This window comes from Grus americana, chromosome 8 (assembly GCF_028858705.1).
Source record: "Grus americana isolate bGruAme1 chromosome 8, bGruAme1.mat, whole genome shotgun sequence".
In the NCBI taxonomy this organism is placed as follows: domain Eukaryota; kingdom Metazoa; phylum Chordata; class Aves; order Gruiformes; family Gruidae; genus Grus; species Grus americana.
In genome coordinates this window covers 4,838,242-4,863,526 of record NC_072859.1, presented here as the reverse complement: position 1 = coordinate 4,863,526, position 25,285 = coordinate 4,838,242, and the positions used below count along the sequence as shown (strand labels likewise).

Below are 25,285 nucleotides of genomic sequence, written 5' to 3'. Positions count from 1 at the left end.
ACAAGAAATACTCAAGTTTGTAGGGTTTTGTTTGGTTGGTTTTGTGTGGGGTTTTTTTTAACCTAAAACCCAACAAATTAAGGCATAAAAAGAACAGAAACTGTTGAAAAAGCAAAGCAATGAATTTGAGTTTATAAAAAAAAAACCCCCACCAAACACCTGAACAACAAGCTGATGTGCTTATTATCATCACAGCAAGTGAACCGAAAGCTAAATGTCAAGCATTACTACAGATATAGGTCAGCAATTTCTATCGTTAATGCCATTCAGCAGGTACCCATGGCAGGAGGTAAAGTCACCTAATCACAATTTCGGTTGCTTAAAACAAGTCAAACTGTTTCATTCTTTTGCTAATCTGCCAGTGAATAAAACTAGAATTCATTTTAACCAAAGGAGGAAAAAAAAAAAGAGAGAAGGAAAGAGAGGAGAAAAAAAAATTAAAGAAATCACTTACCATTGTGATGAGAACTCTATATTTATCCAGCATTGCCTGGTTGTCATGGCATCCTGCCAGCAACTGCCAAACCTCTGCCCTTAGTGCTTCTGGAACACCGCTTTTCACCAGGGTAGATAATCCGTTTGGTCTCACAACAAGATTATTGTGCCTGAGAAACAGACAATCATTTGCTTATTATACTTCAACTAGAAGAGTAGAAATCAAGATTAAAAAATATATATAAAAAGTTGTTCAACTTTCCAATGTTATTCTGAAAAGTAGAGCTAGCAACTAGCAATTTAAACTCCTCTTCCACTGGTTACGCTAATTAGTATTTGTCAGACGAAAAGCAAAAATTCTGCAAGGATTTACTATAAGAACCAGTGGCAAAAATGTAGTGATATCCAAATTCTCTAGATTTGGAGAAATAAATGAAAATTAGAACAATAAACAATTGCAGACATTGAACTTAACTGGCTAATGAAGAACAATTTTAATCGAAAAACTATGCCATCTGCACAGACATTTCAATTTAAATATTTGTTCAACATGTATGTTTAGCTTAGGTTAAGAAAAGGAAATTAAGAATAACCTAAGCTGTATAGAGAAATAAATTCTGGAAAACAAATAAAAACCAGTTTTAAGAGTACCAACATGAAGACTGATGTTCTGGTTTTCTACTTAATGCCAAGAGGACACTTCAAGTCCCACAACACAGCAACACTTGCACCTACCTCAGTAAAATCCCACCATTCCAAATAAATCTGCGTATTAGTTTGAGCTAGCATTTTACTCTGTTTGTACATACTGCAAGAAATGTAGGAAGACAATTGCAGGATGACTTTTTTTATTTTCCAACACTGCATAATTAATCCTGCAGAAGTTGGTATATAGAACTATGTGAAAGCTGTATTCAGACAGGTTGAATACTAAAGAAGTGTTTTTCAAACCCCAGCTGCTCACTGAGCCCATACATTTAGGATAAAATCACTGCACGTGCACAATATTGCAGAGCTTTCAGTCACAGATGTTTAAAAATCCTTTGTGAGATAATAGTGTTTACTGATCTAGATTAAACCTCGCTTTGACTTATTATGGCAATTTTCAGAGCAATGCAGCAGGAAGACTGTGTGAATTGACTCTTTATTCTTTCGAATGTAGGAAGTGCTTTGCTCTGTTGTTGTTTTGACCATTGCTATGTTTTTTCAACTCTCCTGGTAAGAGAAAAGTGAGAGTGGCAGTTTAGCCAAATGCTAGCAAGCTGTGATTAAATTAAATAACCTGCAATTTGACCCTTGATTTTACATAAATGTTTAGAGCACTCATTCTTTGAAACAGGTCATTAAGATGTGAACAGTTTACCACTACTGTTTAAATTTAAAAGGTACTCTAAATAAATGTCTTTTTCCTATACACGGAGGATGATATCCCCATTTTTCCAAATGACTTGAGAATTAAAAAAAAAGAGTGTGATTTTTTTATTGCCCTTACTCTTTTAACTACAGCAATTATTTTAAATTTTAAATGTGTAGTGCAACAAAAGTAATTTCAAACTTTATCATTCAGTTAGCCAAATTAAAACCCAACTAGTCCCTTTTCCTTTTTCAACCCATTTTGCAGCAAGTCACATTAGACTAATGGCCTTGTGATGGGAAAATCTAGGAATTAAAAACAATATCCACCAAAATATTAAAAGGACTAGATGCTCTAAGTGGTTAGAGAATTATGACACGTACATTCAGGAATAAATCAATAAAATACACCAGAAACTTAACGCTCAAATTGTGTGAAAAGGAAGCATTCCTAGCACACTTCAAATCAGGTTAGTTTGGTTATTACATGGGTTTGGTCATACGTATTATATAGGAAACCCAGAAGGCCTTCTCTGCGGACTCGGCAAGCTGATAAAATAAAATGAGCAATTAAAAAGGTGCGTTCCCGTATAAACATAACAGGGAATTTTTCAGCAACACCACGAAAACAATACGAATAGTTTATGGCAACAACTAACAGAGATGCATGTTCCATGCTGTTGTACCACCCTTTCTAGTAAACATTTGTAACTGAGAATTAAGCGTGCTGTAGTACACCAGACTTTACTGGATTCGTCGTATATTTAGAAAGTTTTAGGGTAGAGGTAATACTTCAGCGACATTAGTCCATACAGTAGAGCGTAACTTGGTAACTTTAACAGAGAATTTCTTAGTTTCTGAAGGTCTGTTTGGGAAACAGCTTGATCATCATTAATAATCCTCACTCTGTATTCTATAGTACGAACAAATGATGTATTTCCCTCCTTTGTGTAGCAGCCCAGGCACCTTACGTTCCTAGACACTTTCTGACACCTGCTTGGCCAGACTATAACAAAAACAAGCATAAAATAAAAGCTTGTCTTATTCTGTTGTCATCCTTTAGCGCATGGGAAAAAAATGGGTCATTCATGGATGCTGACATCTTTAATTTGTTACAAAGTGCTGTAATCCACCTGCGCAAAATTCAAAGACATAATTTTAAAATATCAAAGAGCAAGGATCCAGAACAGCAATGCATAGACTATGCTCCAACTTGACAAACAACTATTTCTGATCAAAGACTGCTATTGACCATTACTACTTTTTTAAAAAAATAAATCAACACATCAGGAATAGTTAAGTAGTCAGCTAAACCATCTCAGCTTGCAAGAACAACTTTAATGCTGAGGTTGCAGGAAATAGTAAAAAATAAATTAAAAGATATTCCATTACTTTCCAACTATTTATTGATATTTTTGGTAAATTATCTTATTCCCGTTTATATGCTTGAAGGAGCAATGTTTCTGCTGAGTCAGTTCGTAAGGTTACAGTGACATTTTAATGAAATGACAAGAAGCAATTAAAATGCAAGAAATTTTTCATCTAAGAGACACCAGCAGACCAGTTCTCCAAGTGGAAATGTTAATTTTTATTTATTTACTTTTTTTTTTTCACAAGTGCACAGATATTCCACTAGCATATGCTGCAGTTTTCAACACACTAGAAGATTTTATTTCAATCTATTTTTAGTTTTCAAATTGTTAACATTTTTCATCTGTTACTCTTTCCAAGCTTTGTTCTTAAAATGTAACTTAACACTATTCAAGAATTCAAGTATTTTATACACTTGAATTTATCATCTAAAAGGTAATAGTGCTTGAGACACTCCTAAAGATGATGTTTCCTACTGCTAGTCCTCAAGCAATGACATCTCCCATTTCTCATCCCATTTTAACAAAGGTGTTTTAACTACTAAATGATCCTCTGAGTTAAGTGTGTAAGTAATGTTAGGACTAAACAAAAACAGTTTACTCCAAAAGGTTTAAATGTTGTGTCTCACTGAATAGCATACTTGAGTAACTTGAAGAAATGGTTGGTTCTGTGAAATGTGAGAGAATGAGCTGTAGGCGGTTCTGTACTTCAGCATGCTTATCCCTGGAGTCCAGATACTTGTCAAGAGCAAAAGTTAAAACTAAAAGAATCAACTGACAGGTAATTTAAAAAAAAAATGAATAAAATTAAAAAGTAGCATCTTCCAAAGTAAAAGCAATGCAGATTGAAACAAACCTGCCACACAGTTCTTTAAGGACTCAGGATGGCTTTCCTCTTTGGGGTGTCAGACTTAAAACCGCAATTTATAAACTCTCACTCGGGATTTCCTTTAGAACAGGCTTTGGAAAGTTCTAACTAGCCCCAGAGCAGATCTGTTTACAGACTTTTCAGGTGAGGAAAACACATCTTGTCTATAGGGATCAACTGGCTTCCACGCTTTTCCTCAGTATTTTCTAAATCATTCAGAGTCCATAGCCAGAATATTTGTACATTCATTCCATTAAATATTTGTGCTTCCCCAAAAAGATCTTTCATTAAGGCCAGAAACTCAGATGACAAAATAGTTGAGCAGGAGAGAAGTGTTCCAGAGGGAAGGGTTCTGTTCAGCTCAATAAAACCTTGCGATGTCTCATTTAGGTAACCTTTGCATGAGATCTCCATCAAAGATGAGGTCAGCAGCAAGAGGCTGTGTTTTTACAAAGCGGCCAAGGGGGGAACTGCCCAAATAAATCCTTAAAATGTTTTTCAGGTCTCTTTCTGGTGATGGGAAAAGGGAACTTTGCCAATTCCAGATTAAGGGCCTCTGATTATTTTTGTCTCAGACAGCAGGAGCTATTACTTACAAAGGGAAAACCAAGTAAGTGGTTCTGGCATTTGCTAATAGTGTAAGGTCTCTCAGAGGTAGCAAATTCACAGACTTATTTCCTTTCTTGACAAAGTATATGCTGCTACTGAAGCAGTTAGTTAAACCACAGAAATAACACTGTTGATAACATACTCTAGGCTTACAAATAGTTTTCATTTTACTCTCCAACAGAAACAGTTTCAGTGAGGATCACAGTCTTTCTAGAATTCCTTTTCGAGTGCTTATATATAGCACACAAAAAAAAAAAAACCACCACAAAGGAAAAAAGTGCTTCTAAACAAATCAATCAAATGTATATCAGCTAGCACAAATGGCTGAAACAGGACAGACTGGAGCTGCTCTGTCTTTTCTATCCTAGCACCGAGTTTCATGAGAGCTGAACATCCAGCCCCAAGGAACACAGGTGCTCACAAAGTTCTGCATTTGAAGACTCACACCTGTGGTGTGAGCATACATGTATTCTCAAACACTGAATGCAACAAGGCTTTTGCAGATGCTGTGGGAGAGATTTGTGAAGAAAAGGATTTACCAGTCCCTTTTAGACTAGGTTTTTTTTAAAAAAAAAAACAAAACAAAACAAAAAAAAACCACACTTCATTGTATGTTGTATTTTAGTTTTTAAACTGTGTAAGCTGAAGAATTTCAAACCTCCTGCACAAGAGCATACAGTCTCACAAAACAAAGAAAAGGTTAATACTTAAAATCTAAATTTAAGAAATGAAGCATTACCATCTCCCCAGTAATTCTCCCCAGGAATACAAAATCTTCTCAGGACAATCCTTTGACACATCACCAGTGCCACTGGAGAGTTCATTATCACTCTCTGCAAAAAAGAAAAAAAAAAGAAAAAAAAAGACAAAACAAGAAAACAAAAGCATGCACAGGTTTACCAAAGAGAACAGACATTAAAAGATGTGTACATATAGGTCTCAGACAAATTCTTCTTACACATCAGATTTAAAACCACAAAAAGACATAGAAAACATTAGTGGAACCATAAAGAATGTTTAGCAGACTTGACAAAACAAGTGTATTAATAAAGTTACCATAAAGTCTAAGAGAACAAGACTAGGGAATAATTCACAGCGCTGTTACAGGAAAAAGGGCTGGGATCTAGAAAAGCATTACATGAGAAAAAATTCAAGGCTCCTAACTGTCCATTTAATGAAATTTCACAATGCAGTATTATCTAAAAGTCACATCCACTCCAGACTTCATACAAAGACAACTGTCTTTTAAAGCATAGTAGGTAACGCTGCTTCATTACACTGCATCCCTTAGGAGCCATTCTGCTCTCATGCGGTACTCTGATCTCAAGAAGTCTACTCAGAGCCACAAAATAATTTATTTTTTTTACTGAAATAAGTTCATGGAAGAGCAGCAAAAACAACACTGTGACATTGAAGGTCATATTGCATAGAACAGAAAAGAATGCTTTGAATGGAAAAAAAAAACCTCCTGAGTGTTACAAATAAAACACTTACGGAGGGATATATGTCATTATATGACTAATACACAAAACTAGAAGGGATAATGCGAGCCTGGGATACTGGGCTCAAATAACCATCCAACCCAAGTAACTGTCCGATTGCCACGTGTCTCACGGGGCTATGCGGCTGTCCACAGTAAGCTGAACAGTCTAACTCTAGAGCTGCTCCTCATGTGAACATGGTTTTGCACTTCTTTGGACTTTTTCCAGTTTCATCTGAATAAAGTACTGCTAAAAATTAAACGTGAATACAATTTCAACAACAAACATTGACAGGGCTCAAATTCTCAGCACCTTTACTATGAAACACAACCTAAAAAGAGACACCACAAGAGCCCCATTATCCTCAGAGGCCTCTGAAGCTGTGGACAGCTTAGATGTTAGAGGGTCTCTGAGGTTACTCTTTCCTATGAGCCAAGCTGTCTCAAGAGGCTAAAATAAAACAAAAAAGGAGGACTACACCTCCCAAAGTCCCTTAGATACTCTCTTCGACACAGCTTGGTCGCATCTGGTTGCTGACAATATCTTTAATTCGGCAGATGCATTAAACACTTCACATCCAACTTCACGTAGACAACAGTAGTAGTTCAGGTAGAGGAGGATCTTCAATTAGTCAACACAATTACCCTCTTCAGGCTTCATCCTTGTCATTCTCACCCCAATTACACATTTCTAATTTATAATTTTAGCAGTTGCCAAATACAAGTCATTAGTAAAACTAACATCAGTGCTTGAATTTGACCACAAACCAGGAGGACAAAGACAGCATATACTGTATTTCAAAGACAATTAACTGGAAAAAATGTTGTCCTGAGAGAAGAGAGAAGCAGATCAAAAATCAATTTGTATTTCAAATCGAATATTAGATTAGTGAAACCTTCCAGCTTGGAATCAGTTTGTACAGCTTTACAGGCCCCAAAATAAAAGATCAACCTGGATTTAAATACTTCCCCTTAGAATTTTAAAATAAAACAAAACCCCCCCAAAAAAACCCCAAACCCCAAAACCAATCAACTTATCATAAATCTACAGGAAACTTGATTTTAAGGTTTCCCAATCTTTTGCATACATTCGCTAGTTCTAGAGATGGAAATATGAAGATCTAAAAACCCCAAATCTATCATTTTAATTAAAATTTGGTATCACTTTAAAAGGTTTCCCAGTAACGAAAGGAACCCAGTAAGTTCCAGTGGGAGAAATGTATTTGGAGACTCATCTTTCCTTTCTTTCTAAAATTCCCCAAAATATTGGAAAGGCAAATCTCATTTACCACCCAGGCCTAGTAATAACTAAAAAAAACCCTAAGTTAAAAAAATAAATGCATTACAGTTTTTAAATTCTCTCCTCTCCTGATTTGCATAACTGACTCAAAGAGATCAATTATAAATGAGATAAATTATAAATGCAGCCCTTCTACTTCCTCTGGAAACAAGGGAAAAAAAATTGAGGAAACCCTCTCTAGATTGAGTACACTGGCCATTCAGAGACACAAGGTACATATTCATGTTAATGCTACATATTAAGAACCTTGAGAAACCTGGCTCATACCAGAAATCTATCATAAGCCACCATTTCAGAAAGGTTTCCAACATTCGAGGTAAAGCAAGACAAGTGCTTTACGCCAACATTCTGAAAGGAGAGATTTGAATTACTTTGGAGAGACTAAAGAGTTATAGTGCATGCCTACAAGAGCTACTGGTGAAAATATACACAAACAAATCTTGAGTCTGAAACAAAATCTGATAAAGATGAATAAAACAAATTCCCAACCAGACCAAAACGTTTAAAAATTAAGCTACTTTGAGAAACAAAGCACACTAGCTGTTATCTGATCCAAACCTCAGCTTGCCAAGGAATACTAACATCAGACAAAATAGAAACAAACCCCTTCTTTTCTCACTACACTGGTATTCTGTGCAAAATTCTTCGAAGTTCTTAAGGAGATCAGTGTTACACAGCATATGTATTCCAGCTAGATATATCACAAAGCTACAGTGCTTCAGCCCTGAAAATTCTTTCATCTGGAAGGCTTAACAGTATTTGGAATGTATTATTCAGTTATATGTCAGAAAATCACAGGCCTTAATTAGAAATGCCATATGTTCCCTTTCAAAAGACACTAACGTCAAACTTCAAAATAGAACAGGGCAAAGGAGAGAGAATAAACAGCTTTAAAAATCTCTACTTTGCTTCCACTCTAAAGACTATTTACATGTTCTAACCTGTGTAAGCACTTAGGTATAAATTAAGGAGGAAAAAAAAAAAAAGAGAGAAGCATAGGAGAGATATTTTAATGTAGATGCTCTTCTCTGAGGCGTACTTTTTTTTTTTATACATTGTTTTCCACATTCTATAGCATCTATAGGCCAGCAGTATTGGCCAGAGCATGATTTTATCCACCCTTATTCTGCAAATGCCTTCCTCTAAACATACTGCGTCCTTCTCCCTTCCTCCTGTATTTGCCCTGAGCTCTCAGAGCCTATCCACTGGACAATAAAATTTATTCCTCATCAGAATGGGAGGAGAATGGGAGACATCTGAAGGGAGCAAACCTTCGGGGGGGTGGGGGGCTGCATTGTAAATATGTGTACACCCAAATAGTCTTTAAGAATATTTACAGATAACAATAAGCCCCTCAGGTTTTGTTTGTTTGTTTGTTTTGAATTGCAATGTGATTCACAAAATTCACAAAAACTTCATTTGTGGATGCCTCACGAACCAATTCCCTAAATTCAGAGCCTCTGTTTAAAGCAAGCCTGAAGCATTGCACTCCCACAGCAAGCATTGCTCTGCGTGGCATCAGCATAGAATCATAGAATACTTTGGGCTGAGAGAGACCTCTGGAGATCATCTAGTCCAACCTCCTACTCCAAGCAGCTCTAGTTAGATCAGGTCACTCAGGGACCTGAGTGGGAGGGTAGTCTTGAACACCAAGAAAGGAGACTGTAGAATCTCTCTGGACAACCTGTTCCAGTACTTGACCATGCTCACAGTTTAAAAACAAACTCACCAAAAATGTCCTTTTATCTAACCAGAATTTCCCAGGTTCCAACTTGTACCTGGTGCCTGTGGCCTCTCAGCCTGTTACTGTGCACCTCTGAGAAGACTCTGGCTCCACCTTCTCCGAGTCCTCTGATGTAGCAGTTGTAGACAGCCACAAGATTTTCCTCTGCGCATTTTCTTTTCCAGTCAGCACCAAACCCTTAACCCCTCATTGTAGGTCATGTGCTCTTGCCGCCTCACCAGCTTGGTGGCCTCCACTGAATTTGCCCCCCTGTGGCAACATCTGTCTTGTACCAGGGAGCCCAAAACGCGACACAGTGCTCTGAACACAGTCTCGCAGGTGCTGAATAGCAGGGATGGAGGTTCCTGCCAGTGCATTTCTCCAGCCTGTCCAGGTCTCTGTGAGTAGGAGCCCTGCCCTCCAGCATTATCGACTGCTCCCCCAATTTGCTGCTGTCTACAAACCTGCTGAGGGTGCACTCGGTCCCATCACGCAGGTGATTAATAAAGACATTTAACAGCACTGATCCCAGTGCTGATCCCTGAAAGATACCACTGGCTGCCAGCTGGACTTTGATCCATTGATTGATTCTTTCATCCCAGCAGTCGAGCGAACCTTCCAGCCACATTATTTTTCACTTATCCAGTCCCTATCTCATTGATTTAACAATAAGGAGACTGTCGGACACGGTGTTCGAGTCCCTGCTAAAATCAAGGTATATATCATCCGCAGCCTGCTCCTTGTCCACAGCGCTGGTCACCTTGTGACAGAAAGTAACGAGGTTGGTCACAATGATTTGCCCTTCATAAATCTTTGCTGGCTGTTCCCAATGACCTTGTTTGTCCTTCACATGTTTAGAAACTACTTTGGGGAGTATTTGCTCCATTTGGGTCTTCATTTGCTATTTGCCTGAGAGAAATATGGAAGCCTGTACAGATATCACTTGGGCTGGGGGAGGATCTCTGGATGACAGATTTTGCATATAGTCTGTTTTGTTAGTACACCTATATAGAAACATAAACGTGTAAAAAGTGGTCTCTCTCGAAAATCTGTAGGGACATTCAAGAACAAACTAAAAAAGAATTAATCTAACCGAAAAGAAGATTGGCAGCCTATTGAATATCTATAACTTTGTGCCTACTGCATTTAGAAACACTCATTACATAAATTATTCATTATATGAGCAGACTATTCCAAATAGGCACAAAGAATTGTATTTTAAGCGGCCCAGCACTAACATTTATTATGTAGCAACACCCTATTAACTAGACTCATTATAACATCCCCCTGCTTTGAAAAACAGACTCCCAGCTTTCAGAATGACTGTTGATATGAAAGACCTTAGCGCTTTAGTAGCACCTTTAGTAAAACAAACCATGGCTCATTATTCTTGTTAACCAATAATTTTGAAAATGCTTTCCAAAGTGGCCGATCTTTCACATAGCAGAGGCACCTCTTTGGATTTAGTCTGATCCAGAATAGACTGAAAGGCTGTTTTTAGCAGAAAACAAATAAAACTTCCAGAATTACAAAAATTACCCTTGATATGAAATGACAATAAGGTTCTTTTGGGTTGGGGAGCACGCGTTTGGGTTTTGTGTTTGGTTGGCTTTTATAATAAAGAATTCATAACTGATGGAGTACAACAGAAGACCACCCTATACAGTAAAATGGCCATATGCATTTGAAGCATCGTAAAACCATGAGAGGCTTTGACTATCTCCCGAGACAGCAACTGACTAAGATGAGCCTCATCAGACAACTCTACTAGGTTATCCAAGATCTTACCTTCTGAACTTGACTGAAGAGAACACAGATCTTGATTATACAGCCCTTGCAGCTATTTGTCTAGGTTAACCTTACTAACCTCCAGTTAGTAACCTCCTCAAGTAGTTCATTCCAAGCACTTCATTAGTCTTACTCTTGGACAATATCTCTCGGTTCAAACCTAATTCGTTTAACCTGCAATTTATGCCAATTACTTTTTTCTCCTAGTCAATATGTGACACAATTTTAGTCCATGTCAATTCCAAAAAAAAAAAAAAAAACCACACAACAACTTTGTCTTTATTCTTTCATCTCTAAAAACCTCTGCTTCTTTCCTCAAAGGACACATTCTCCACTCATTTTGGATTTTTTCCTCCTGCTGGTCTATATTTTTTTTCTTGAAGAGCAGTGCTCAAACAAAATACTGAGGCATGGAGTGTTCAAAACAGAAGAATTACACACACAGCAACTCTTTATTATAAGTAAATATCCCACAGAAAAAAACCCATATATACACAGATGCAAAATCTTGGCCTCTTCTTCCCCCTCATTTATTTTGATAGCACAAAGCTTTTGAGCCCACAAATACAGAACACGGAGCACCCTTAGAGGATAACTCCAATATCCACAGCGGCACTGACAAGTTGTGCAAAATCTGTAACAAAACACTGTGAGAAACCAAGTCAGACACCAGTCAGATAGCACAGATGTTCCTCTCGCTGATCAGGTACTTAACAGACTCTTTCGAACAAAAATAATCAACTAAGTTCATTGGTATTTTCCATTTTTGGCTTGAGGAAATAAATTCCACTTAAGAACTCTTACTCATGTCAACAAAAATTGAGGTATTAAATATGCTTGAGTTGTTTTAATCTTGCTGGTTTTACAGTAAAAGAGGGTGGGTTTTTGTTTTGGGGTGGGTTGGATTTTTTTGAATGGGCCTTTTTTTGCATCTTTAAAAATTTTCCTTTAAATGATACTCCACTCACCCACATTTAACACCAATTATATAGCCACAGAGCTACTTTTCCAATAGATTCAGTTCTCCTTAAAGAAATCTACTAGATGACCTGAAAGAGGACAATACCTTAGAAGTCAAACTCATTTGTCAGTTAACAAAGGCAAATAAGGCAGAAAACTATATTGCTGGTACAGAGAGTTCAAGCATAAAAGTAAATAAGTGAAGTACATCCTAAAATGAATAGAAATGCATGAATATAGCAGTTAAAAATGAACAAGTGGGATTTGAGCACTGATGTGAAGAAGAAAAAAAAAGGATTTTTAATGCATTTTAATTGAGAAGCTGTTACAAGTGAAATAAAGAGTAGGTGGAACTGAAAAATAATATAGTTGGAGCAGCCTGAAGAAGAAGGAAATTAGGTCATGAAGATAGGTGGGAATAGAATTGGAATACTTCAAAAATGAGAAGTTTGATTTTTATGTAGGAGAAGAACAAAAATGAAGAGGGAGCTGAAGTTGGCAGCATATTATCAGGGCAAAAAGATATAGACGTTACTGACATGGAATCATTCCATATGTACGAGACAAAAGAGGATCGTGAGAAAGGCCGCAAAAAAAGCAAGTTTCCATTTATAAGGTAACAGGAAATTATAGAGTACGAACTGTAGTTTTGCCAGGAAAGACAAGAGTGAAATAAAGTTTAAGTTGTGAAATTCATTCTAGTAGATTTTTCAGAAAGGTGCAACTTTTCAAGGCATTGCAAAATATTTTGATGAAGAAAAAAAAATTCAAAAATGCCTTCCAAACGACATATTTATGAAATTACAGTCCTCAGTATACTTTATAGGAAGAGCAATAATCAGGACCAGAAAAATATGGATTTATGAATATGAACAAAGATGACTTGCATTGAATTCTGCTCACATGAACCTTCTGCTTATATGTAAGTTACATAATTAACTCAAAAAAATTAATTTGGCAGCTACTGAAGTACATATAATGAGAATAAAAACAAAAAAGATACACAGTTTCCTCACTAAAAGCAAACCAGTAATAGCAAAAAATGTTAATTTTATTCTTACTCCTTTTTAGGAATTATAAGATAAACATTTTTCACTTAAAATCATTCGAGCAAAAGCTAATGCTGACAAATCTCAAAATTTTGATTACCTTGCAAACAGTTTGCAAATTTAATTGCTTCTCTGTGTAACCAAAAATTTGGATCCCAAAAAACCCTACATTTGATAAACACTGAAAGAGGGTGGAACAGGATGGGATTAGATAATGTCTGTCTTTCACTCACTGCATACAATAATGGTTTTCACACATGTTATAAAGAAGTCTGTGCAAAATCTCTCAAAGGACCCACACTTCTCCTCGGAAACAATTCTGTTGGTCGTGTGAAACGGCTAGCCAAACCGACATTTTCTTTTTAATACAACAAAAATTTCTGCATTTAAAAACATGTCTTAGTTCTGTGTCATAGAGTTTCTACACAGGCCCTGCACTACTGTCATACTAAACAAGAATCATTAAAAAAAAAAATCATAAAAATAAACCTTAACTGTGCTTCCAAATCTGAGTGCAGAAACATGCAAAGAGATGAATCTACCCTCATGTAGTGAACATACAAGTGGGCTACCATGACATATCTGAATTTGATGTACAAATGCTTAAAGCTGAATACAAGATGGAGAAAAATTATCGCTTCAGTTCGGTAGTTTTGCTCCCACACAGATGACAAAGCCAACTAAATGCTGCACAGTGGAGGTATTCTTGTAAATATAAACATCTTCCACATGTACTGTGCTGTCTGAAAACTGTCATCTTCGAGAACACGCAAGAAAAATCAAATCTGAGATGCTGTCACAATTCGAAGGCAATGCAATTCTTTACTCCGCGTTAGTAATTTACAAATTTGTAGATAAGTATCTACTGCTATATTTGACATAACCAAATGCAAAAAAAAAAAAATCAACATTATAAACACATAAAAATTATATATTCCCTGTCATTTACTTAAAGTGCCAAGGCAGTATTCAAGGCACTTTGATTATAAAATCCTTAGACTTAACAAAATACTAGAAAGCTAATGACCAAAACTAAACCAGACAAGAATCCCACTTCAAGGTTAACAACTACTAGTATAAAGTCAGAGGGGAGGGGGGAACCAACTGTTTTTTGAGAAAAGTCTTTTTAATCACCTCTATATAAAGGTGGTTAAATAAGATATTTTTTTAATAGAATCATAGAATGGTTTGGGTTGGAAGGGACCTCAAAGCCCATCTAGTTCCAACCCCCCTGCTGCGGGCAGGGACACCCTCCACTAGCCCACGTTGCCCAAAGCCCCATCCAGCCTGGCCTTAAACACTGCCAGGGATGGGGCCTCCACAACCTCTCTGGGCAACCTGTGCCAGGGCCTCACCACTCTTAACAGTAAAGAATTTCTTTCTAACATCTAATCTAAATCGACCCTCCTTCAGCTTAAACCCATTCCCCCTTGTCCTGCCACTACACTCCCTGATAAACAGTCCCTCTCCAGCTTTCCTGTGGGCCCCTTCAGAAACTGGAAAGCCTCAGTTAGATCTCCCCGGAGCTGCCTTTTCTCCAGGCCGAACAACCCCAACTCTCTCAGCCTGTCCTCATAGGAGAGGTGCTCCAGCCCTCTGATCAGCTTTGTGGCCTCCTCTGGACTTGCTCCAACAGCTCCATGTCTCTCCTGTACTGGGGCCCCCAGAGCTGGACGGAGTACTCCAGGTGGAGTCCCTCATTTTCCCTCGTCCTCCTTTTCTCACTAACATACCTATAGAAGCTTTTCTTGTTGTCCTTGACATCCCTGGCCAGACTAATTTCTATCAGGGCTTTGGCTTTCCTAACCTGCTCCCTGGCTGCTCGGACAGTTTCTCTGTATTCCTCCCAGGCTACCTGCCCTTGCTTCCACCCTCTGAAGGCTTCCTTTTTTTGTTTGACTTTGCTGAGGAGCTCCTTGTTCATCCATGGGGGCCTCTTGGCGTTTTTGCTTGACTTCCTCTTTGCTGGAATGCATCACTCCTGAGCTTGGAGGAGGTGACCCTTGAATATTAGCCAGCTGTCTTGGGCCCCTCTTCCTTCCAGGGCTTTGTCCCATGGTATTCTACCAAGCAGATCCCTGAAGAGGCCAAAGTCTGCTCTCCTGAAGTCCAGGGTAGTGAGCTTGCTAATGATATGAAATGTGAAATTATATGAACATAGTAGTGGCAGCTTGAGGCCACACAAAACCCTGGCGCTCATGACTAAAACTTGAGACGATCCTCTAGCAATAGGAAGTTCTAATTCCTAATAAGCCACCAGGATTGCAAATCCTTTTTCAAATTGTTTTCAAACAAGCACTCTGTTTATAGGCAGACAAGGAAAAGACAACCACTACTGAAATAAAGCATCCAAACCATTCAAAATAATCTGCAATTGCTTCCAGACAAGATGCAAGCACCAATTTATGCTCATTACTGAAAAATGTCTATTTCGTACCACAATCTGAAGTGATTTTTGTAAGCTATAAAAAAAGGATTGAAATCAAAGAAACAGATTTCACCCATGTACCCAAGGAACCGAAAACTCCCTTACTTTGAAAGTAATTTTTAAATTTTCCCCATCATTCTGCAAGAATAAACCAAAGTTATTGACAGATTTCCGTGGAGTATTCACGAACTGCAGGTCAGAATTATGGAATTGTATTTTGCCTTGAACTTCACAAAGCCAGGCCATGCAACAGATTTTATCAAAGAAAGAATCCCCACCTACAGCGTGTTCCCAGACGCACCTTGCAGGACTGTCTCGTGGGCAGTGGAGAGGACAAGGGGAATATAACAGCTCAGAGTAAGTCACACTCACTTCTTGAGGGCCTAGCCTGCAAACCTAGCTTACAAGTGAACGCCAACAGCAATATGGGTTACCAAACAGAAAGAACCTGAGCCCCAGCTAGGTGACCTTCCCTCTACTTCCATCTCCCTGTAAACCTGCAACATTCACAACCTTCAAATTCCCCAATTCACATTTAATTTACAACCCTGCAATTTCATTAAATACTTCTGTAAGCCACAGAAGTGCTTCAAATTCAAAATATTTAAAATACTTGCCTTTTAACAGAAAGGTCATACTTACGTGAACAAATTTAAATACAACTGTAGCTATCAACAAGAACTGCCACCATTCAGAGCATATGAGAAAAATAGTCTTCTGCACTCAGTTTGTTGTTGTTGGGTTTTTTGGTTTTTTTGCTTTGTTTTTAATATACTAAGGAGGGGATCATATTCTTTCTAGTAGCATAGTAATAGCTGCAGAAGTCAAGAGTGCATTTATTCTATGATTTTCAATAACAAAAGCTAACTTGTAAGGCATCAAAATAATCCAGTGCAAGAGAATGGATAGTAGAGTCCATAAAATGACATCAGGCTCATCAGGAATATTTTCTTTTCATTTGGAAGCTATAGATCTTGTATTTTAAAACTCATCTCTCATAAAACTGCAGCAAAAGCTTCCTGACAGAAGATAGCCACTAGCCAACCGACCTCATGAATTTAGGATTTATAAAGTTTTAGTTCATTTTTATGGAGATAGCAAAGAGATTCCAATACAGATTTAACTGGATCCTCTTTAGGATCCACCAACATCACTCTGTATTGGATTAATATAACAAACAGTTCCTATGAATTACATAAAGCTATTTTTAATTTGGATAAAGATGCAGAGTTGATTATTTCCACACTAATAATGTCATTCTTCTCACTCAGTCATCCTCATTTGTTCACACTATCCCTCATCGTAAACCCCTATTTTATCACAAAATACTCTCAATAGCTCTACTAAGTCCTAAAACACCACCTCCTCTACTCCTTTGCTTTTGTGAATCCTGAAAACAGCCTCTACCCACCTACAACATTTGACACAGTATCCTAATTTAGTCTGGCTGATCATCTCTGATCATTTCATATTGCCCACTCCTTCCTTGTCTACTGTACGCACCATCTTTTTGTGCTGGCCAATACATCACACTCAGATTTCTTTGAAGCCTTCAGGGTCCTCTATCCTTTCATTTCTATTTCCATTGTCAAATTTCACCATCTCCATGCTGGATTTCCACACCCTCCTGTTAATTTTTCTATTGTATTCTCTTTATTTTTGTTCTTAGAGTTAAGACAGCTAGAGAGACCGCAAAGATAAAGCTTTACCCTCTGAAGTTTGTTATTTCCTCTCTGTTGCTGCCCTTTCTTATGTCTACAGCTTCATACTTATATATAATCTCTTCTTTTTCTAGGCCAATAACTAAACACCCAACACGTTTCAATAGGATTGGTTTTGCTTTAAGTCCACTGTTTACAGATCAGTATCCACTATGTTGCCAACTGCCTCCCTGCTCAATCCGCAGCTGTCAGCAAAGTAATATCTAAACTATCACGAAATCTATTGCTGCAGTAAATAAAAACCCAAACCATACTGCATTGCTGGAACTCGTTTGAGAGTGTTCTAGAGGCAATCTACAACTCATGCTCAGAAACTTTTTTTGGAGACTTGATAGGCATGTTATCTTTTACCTATCACGAATTACCTGTTTCAGGATGCCTGCTAAACATCCCGTGTTTACTCTGCATGCAATTTATGGATTTGAACAAGAGCTAGTAACCAGACACTTGGGATCACATAAAACTTCAGCAAAAAAATCTCCAACTCAGTTACAATCAGTTTAAAGACTATTTTCTGGTTTTAAACAGAATTGCTCCCACTTACAGTGATCCTTAACCCTCTAACATTATTCTGATTCAAGAGGAAACTCAAATGGAGTTATCTAGTATTCTCCTGAAATGTTGTATTATAGTTTTTTAAAAAAAAAAAGAATTAAATTATTAGAGCTAAAGGAAGGTCATCATTTCATGCATGGTCTAAGCAAGCACTGCTGCTAAAAGCAGCCAACCTATTCTTCCCCTTCTCCTTCATTACTTGTTTCTAGGACTATATTCTCCTTGCAAATGTTTCTGCTGGAAAGCAATTTTCTCCAATCCTTAGGCTCACACATGCAGCCAGCCACTTCACCCTGCCCTCGAATGACACCAGAATAAAAACGCTCTGTGCAGCTTTGTCTTTTTTGACTAATGAAACCATCACTTCTGTACCTGTTTCTCACTCATTCTTAATGCTCCAAAAAGGAGAAAGATTAGTTCAACCAATTGTGCTCTGCACCTTGTCACACGGTTCTACTCAAAATTAAATATTAACAGTGTATTTTTCTGCTTATTGATAAAAATTGATACTTAAATCCATTTTATTTAAAACCTTTCCAGAAAAAGTAAGAATTTTCTCAATATGTATTTGAATCTTTTAAAATTATATTCTGAATTTAATAGAGAACTTCCTATCAAGGAATATCCTTTACATTCTAGGTTTTGACAAGAAATCATTAATTATATTTTAAAAATTATTATCTCCAAAGCAAGGAACCTTAGATGTCTAGGTTGCCAGAAATATCTATTACAATATTAATAATTTTTTAAAATGTGAGTTGATCTCAAAGATCTCTAAGTAGCTATTGCACAATCTTTGCAAAGTTCTTAATTTTTTGATATATCTGTTCAGATAAAAAATAAAGCTAAAATCGGAAAAGAATATTAAAAGCTAAGAATGTTATTTAGGGAATAAATGATCTCAATTTTCTATATGTAGCTGCTGCACATTTGAAAGTGACTACACCTAACACAAGTAATTATTTTAAATCATTCTTGGGGGAGGAATCATGGTTGGCCTTTTATCATTAAAACAAAAAGAATGAGAATATTGAAAAAAATGCCTTCTTTCTTATCAACATCTTTATTCGTACACTCATGACATAAGACATCCCATTGAGCTGTGTGTATGCACACACACACATATACAGAGTACACAAAAATCAGGTAAGGTGCAAACGAGGAGGCATGCATTCTTATACAAATGAAGCTGCAATGTATAGTGCTTCTGAAGTAAATTAAGCAATATTCTGTGGGCATGTAGGATATATATGAGGACATAGCAAAAAAAAAAAAAAGAGAACAGATAATAATCCTCAATATCTGTAATGGGAACACCAGCCTCTGGTCTATGAAATAGTAAAGTCCTTATAATGCACACATGCCCTAGTCAGGTTGTGAAAGAAAAGGAAAAAAAACCCCAAACAAACAAAACCCAAAAACTATATGGCCAGGTAGCTACCATCCTTAACATTAAAGAAAAGAAAAAGCCTTCTTCCAAGGCTAAGACAAGACATTGTAAACTCAAGGGTTTTTTTTTTTTCCATCATCATAATTAGTACCCTGAAAAGAAAAAAGAAAGAAAAAGAATGAAGAGATTTATTTAAAACACTGCAAATGACTCATTTAACCTGCATATCCACTAGGATAGATAACTTCTAGGCAGACAACTCTAAATGCAGTTTCCATGAGAACAGAGTCACATCATGATATTTTTAATGTCTTCTCTTAGGAAGTAATCTACATTTAAAATATGGAAACTAGCATTAGGAAGCTAAGCCAAAGTTAAACCTAGGTTCATAGCCCAGTGGAATACTTTTACTCTATAATAAAGTCATTCTATAGTAGCACCAAGAGGACAATATCCACTTTATTACTAATTGTGCTACATTCATCAAATTCTGGAATGGTGCTATAGTCTCCCCAGTAAGAAGTAATATAAAAAAAAAAAAAAGTACTCAAGTGATTACTTAAACCCTATCCTAACAAACAAGCTCCAGAAAACATTCTGACTACACAACTCAAACACCCAGCAAAGAAGAGAACACACACAGATCATTGAACTACGCTACACTGAACCACAAGACCCAAAGGTCAAATCTGAAATAATTCTTGCTAGGAACAGCAAATAATCCCAAATACCAATTAAATATAAAAGCTCCTTTAGACGAAATAGTCTTTTTTACTATTCAGAAGTAGTACTTGATACAAAGGAGGGAATAACAACCATAGCCAATGCCCATCCCACTCCATCCCAGGAATCAGTAGAAGGTTTGCAGTTCACCGAACAGCTGTGGGTTTTGTAAGCCTGGTGTCACCTGGGATAGGTGGAAAAGTTTGCAACTGGAAGAAAGTGACTGTGTAGCCAGCCTGTCTGCTCCTGACTGTGTTAATCACAGGGTTCTAATTCCTATTGCATAAACTAATATCCAACTGCTTACCTATAAATAAGAATCAAGAAGGAATTTTTCCATTGTAGTAAGTGAGACTTTTTAGTATTGACCAAACAGTGCCAGAAATCTGAAGAATAACTTCATTAAACTATAACAGCTCTGGTAGGTCAGATATCCAGATGACAAATGGTACACAGAAAGCTCTATTCTGAATGCTATGGACTAACCCTCAGAGTACAAAGAGGCAACAGTAGGCCAAGGGCCTTCAGAAAAACAAGAACAAGCAAAAAAACCATCAGCAGGAAAGACATTGAGGTACTGTTAGTTTCGGAAGGGGCAGGCAAGTTCGCTGGGTCCATGAACAGTTAGCAATCCCCAACTGAACCCAGAGATATTTTATAAGCTTTAGTTATAAGTGAGGGAAAGCGAATCACATGCTAAGCAGACAGTTTGGGGGTGGGGGAATGAGTCTGTCTGGGATTTTTGTTTTGTTTTTCTTTACAAAGGGGCATTTAAAGCCCAGTGTTTCAAAGCACATTTCAATGGTGCCCTTTAGCAGCACATTCAAGGCAAATGGCTTCTGATCAGAAGAAAATCCCACTAGAAAAGGTTTTCTATCTTGCAAGCAGAACACAAGTGCATCAGTAACACACTTTGAAGCATGCAGAAAAATAGACATGCGTTGCTTGCTGCTGCTACTGGAAGAACTCCAAATAACGGGTGGTAAAAACGCCATTACTAAAGAACTGCTGCTAGCGGAAAATTACGCGTGATCTTTTTGTCCAAAGCAGTCGTATTTCTAACAGACATAAATAGGAAGAATTAAATGAGTAAGTTAACAGCAGAAATATAATAGTACTATCTGTGGGAACTATATGTACTGATTTATTCTTACCTTCTTCTGCCTCATCCTCCTGGGATGACATAGGCCCTCCTCCACTCGTCGGGCTGACCAATTCTTCCTCTCTTGCAGATTCTCTTTGTAGACTGACAACTTCATAAATTGCATCCCCAGCACTTGCGTGGCTTTTTCCTTCAGACTAAAACAAAATACATGTATATATTAGGTCCACACTATTGATAAATACAGTTCCATCAGTATGCCAAAACCAAACCCAAACACATACAAACAAATCTCCTATCAAGGCTAAACAATAGTTTGAGCAAGACTCCCTCAGATTTCTTTGCAATGGCACCTGTAGACTGGCATTGATTGACAGCTCTGGTTCTCTTTAAGTTTCATAGGTAGAAAATATAAATAAAACTGCATTATTTCCAAAGCTGGCTCTTAACAGCCATTTTAAGTATTGTTCAGAACGATGATAAAAAAAGCTTTCCAATTTAAATCACTATAATGAGATGAGGTCAAAGAGAAACCTCAGCAAAAGAAGAGAGGAGAGAACACACAAGAAAAATATTAGAGTGACTGACATCACAGAAACAGGAATCAAATGTCTTAGGGGGAAAAAAATTTAATGGTAAGAGTATTTTAGGTAAAGCCAAGACTAAAGAAGAAACAAAACCTCATGCTTTCTGAAAGCCATAAATTATTAACAGCTCCTTGTAGTGTTTTACTCATTTAAAAAAAAAAAAAAAAAAAAAAAAAAAGAAAGATTACTTCCAGGGAGTATAATTTGTAATATACTCCTTTCAATGGGAAGTGTACTGGCTGTACCTAGCTATAACATTTGTGTTTGTAGCCTGTTTTATTTATTTCTTACTTTTATATATGTGTGTCCATATGCTCACAATCTAACAGTTCTATTAACTTGGAAATTTGAGTGTGGTATCTGTAACTATATAAATTTGAGGTGGAATATTTTCAGTGGAAATCATTTTATTCTGTAAAAGCAGTTTTTCTTCCAAATCTGTCTCTCTAGGAATTTGATAACTTTCAAGGCAAACTACCTCAAAGGTTGCAGGGTAGGGGAAGTTTTTTGTTTTCTTTTTACTTCAGGCTGGAAAAGTTCAGAGTTTAATCTCTCATGTTCAATGGACTTTCACATGAAAAAAGTTAGTTACCTATACTTTAAGCACTCGATACAAGGTTGCAAGTTTTAAAATAAAAGGAATATTCGTTTCTCCTCCGAGTTACAGTTCTGAACACAATTATTATTTAGTGACATGCAGTGATTAATATATTTTTAGCCAATTGTATAAAACTGCAAACTAATGATTGTATTAAATGAACCAGTACAAAATGTTGTGCTATTTTGTTCTTTGTGCATCTTGCCTAATCGGTTAAAATAATGTAATTTTCCAAACATATTAAAAACATCAAATTAACCATGAAAAAGAACACAATTTTAGTTAGAGAATATTCAATTTGTTTAAAAAACAAAATTATGATAAAGTTGGAAGACTCCACAACACCTTTGCTGGAGATGCACATGAACTGCTGACCAGCACTTGCAATTTCAACAAGCTGGAGAAATTCTGCAGATGGGTAGCTTAAATAGGAACTGCTTGAACTGACACAACACAAATGATTTTATATTGAGAAGACTTTCCTAATGTTTTTTACATTAATCATTCAGATCTGCTTCCTTTAAAGCTGATACTCCCTGGAAGCAGTGCCTCCAATTATCGGCCAGTTTTGCTGACTGAACTTCTCATGAAGTCAGCTTAATGAACTCTGGGGTGTAGGTATGAATACCCTGCATTTGGTAACATTTAGCAGGATGATATTAGAGCCATTATCCCTGTTTTATTCTCACAGAACACCATTATCAAGTAATTACAAAGTACTTGGTTAAATCAATCAAGTATTGCTGCCACTAATATTATTAATCATCTGTAGCTTATTTTTGAGGGAGTAAGGCATAAGGTACCATGGATTTTGTTGTATTTTGCAAGAATTACAAGTCTTAAGCTCCTTGCACATGTTCTGGTTAACTGCAAGATCCATCTCTACAAAAAGCAAATAATTTGGTTATTTGTTTTTTCTGAAGCGTGAATTTGCTATCTACAGGAATCCACCTTTACAAGGATCATGCTCTAATGATGAAAATGTGCATGAGTAACACAGTGAGATAGATAGGTAGATAACAAAAACAATCCTAAATCACACAGTAATCTGCATTTATGTCATTCCTCATATCTGACTGTACCTCACCAATCTCAGTTCAGACTATTAAATCTATCTGAATCTTTCCTCAGAAAAGTTCTGATTTTTCTCTGCCAACACAGACAGGTCCCATTTACCCCTTGCAGGAAAATGCCATTTTATTGCTTCCATGCCTCCTTTTGGAACATCAGTAATGGATGCTTCCTCACTGGAATGGGCACCTTGCTGAGACAGCCCAAGTCTAAAGCTCCCTGCCAAGGGCTCCGCATGCTAGAACTTAGAACTGGGCAGACTGCACATGTGAATTTCTCACCCACAGTGAAACACATGATGTTTGCACAACGACCGATAGCATTACTGTCATGATTTTACATCAGCAGGAAATTATATTGCAGGATTCACTGTCCTGTGCAGAGCAGCCTTCTGTCTTTGGAGTTGAGGCTTTTGATATTAATCCACTGTTACGTTCCCTAGAATCTACTTATGCTCAATTGCTTTCCCAAAAAGTTCACAAATGGCTGATCCCAATGCCATCTGCGAAGTTATTTTCCAAGGAGTAAGAGCGTCCTGAGATACAGGGTCTTTCAGAGGTATCGGCAGGAACAGCTATTGCAATACAAACTGTCCACCTGATAAGCGGCTAAACACTTGCTACAGGTCAACCAGAGAGATCCTGTCATCCATAATCAGGACCTATTCTTGTAGAAATATCACAAAGTTTCAAAGCATTCCTATTCCAAAAAAATCTGCAGAACAGCTCCTCGGAATATTACAGCAGGAAGAAATGCGTGTGTTTCTTCAGGGAGGGGAGGCATGTGTATGTTTGTCACATTGTAAGGGGTGAGAAAGAAAAAAAGAAAGCATCCATATTACTCAATTAAAAATGGTACAGTTGTAGGTGATTTAAAAGGAAAGCTTAACTGATTATAGATAAGTATCCAACAGCTGAGAATGTAATATTTTCAAATGTATTTTCTTTAAATTTAAAATGTAGATATTCTCAACATTTGCACATAACAGTTGGCTTTCTCAGATTTTCTTAAATTCTGAGTTGCTATGCTAATCTCTAGAAGAAACACAGAAATAGCATTGCATAAGATTTATTTACTCACTGTTAAACACAGTGGCACTTTTGCCATGTAATATCAACATAACTTCTTTTTTCAGACCTATTACTGTACCCCACAGGAGGATGACAACCTAAATGTTCACATCAGGCTCAGTAAACTTAAGTCACTGCTCTTTGGTTTCATTAGTCAAAGATGACGGACCACTATTCCAATGCAAATGGTACAGTTAGCCTCTGCTGTCCACTTTTTAAACCAATACCACAACGTTAAGTCTTTGGAGAAAGCAGGCCAACAGTCGCGGATGCAGATGTGCATCATCCTACAGTGATAATGGGCGGACATACCTACTTTAGGTACCTCACCCAATGCCAAAGACGGAAGAGACTTTAGCATTCTACTCAACAGATATCTGGTAATGTTTGTCAAACAGTTGAGATGGATACATCGTCTCTGAGTGCTTGAGGAAGAAATAAATGCACATTAATCACACAAGCACAGGACTGGGAAAGCTAACATAGAGGGAATACACAGCTACGCATTAAGCTTCATCTCAACCACTTTCTCCCTCTGTGGAATACAGCAGTATTTGTACAACTTGACTTAAAAGCCAAACTCCAAGGGACTAACAAACTGAAACATTTCAGAGAAGAGTTTGCTGAAAATGGTTATTTCTTTACTACTATTTTAACATTTCAAAAGGTTACAATCATCAGCAAGAAATCACACGAACAAAGCTAATTTAATAAGTCACTGCAACAATAATGCCCTTAGCCTCATGTTTCATAAAGCCCTGAGGCAGAGAAGGACAAGATCATAGCTCATTTTATACCTTCATCAGCAACCACAAGGGTGAAAACACAGCAACTTCTCTGAGCAGCAGAACTTACTGTTCTAGATAACCTTCTTCCAAATTTCTCTTTTTGAAAACGTGGAGAAATCTACCTTCTCAGATACTTGGAAAAACAACAGTAATAGCCTAACTCTTTTAAATCTCTGCATTAGGTTCCTTTGCCTTTATATTATATTCTTACAGCCACCTACCTTCACATTTTGAACCTCAGTAGCCAGCATTTCTTTTTGTTACATATTAGTTGATTTTTACACTGAACAATTAAAGGGTCATTTCCCAATTTTACC

General features: G+C 37.2%; 1 protein-coding gene across 11 annotated transcripts in view; it reads right to left on the bottom strand.

Annotated features, from left to right (window-relative positions):
• RABGAP1L (RAB GTPase activating protein 1 like) overlaps positions 1-25,285 on the bottom strand; it is a 247,988-nt gene that overhangs the window by 184,606 nt on the left and 38,097 nt on the right. For all 11 annotated transcript variants that reach the window (XM_054834163.1, XM_054834162.1, XM_054834155.1 and 8 more), the window contains 3 exons: positions 20,907-21,051; positions 5,375-5,468; positions 455-605 (listed from right to left, as the gene is read on the bottom strand). In XM_054834163.1, coding sequence (XP_054690138.1) covers positions 455-605; positions 5,375-5,468; positions 20,907-21,051 — 390 coding nt within the window. The remainder of the gene's footprint in view (positions 1-454; positions 606-5,374; positions 5,469-20,906; positions 21,052-25,285) is intronic.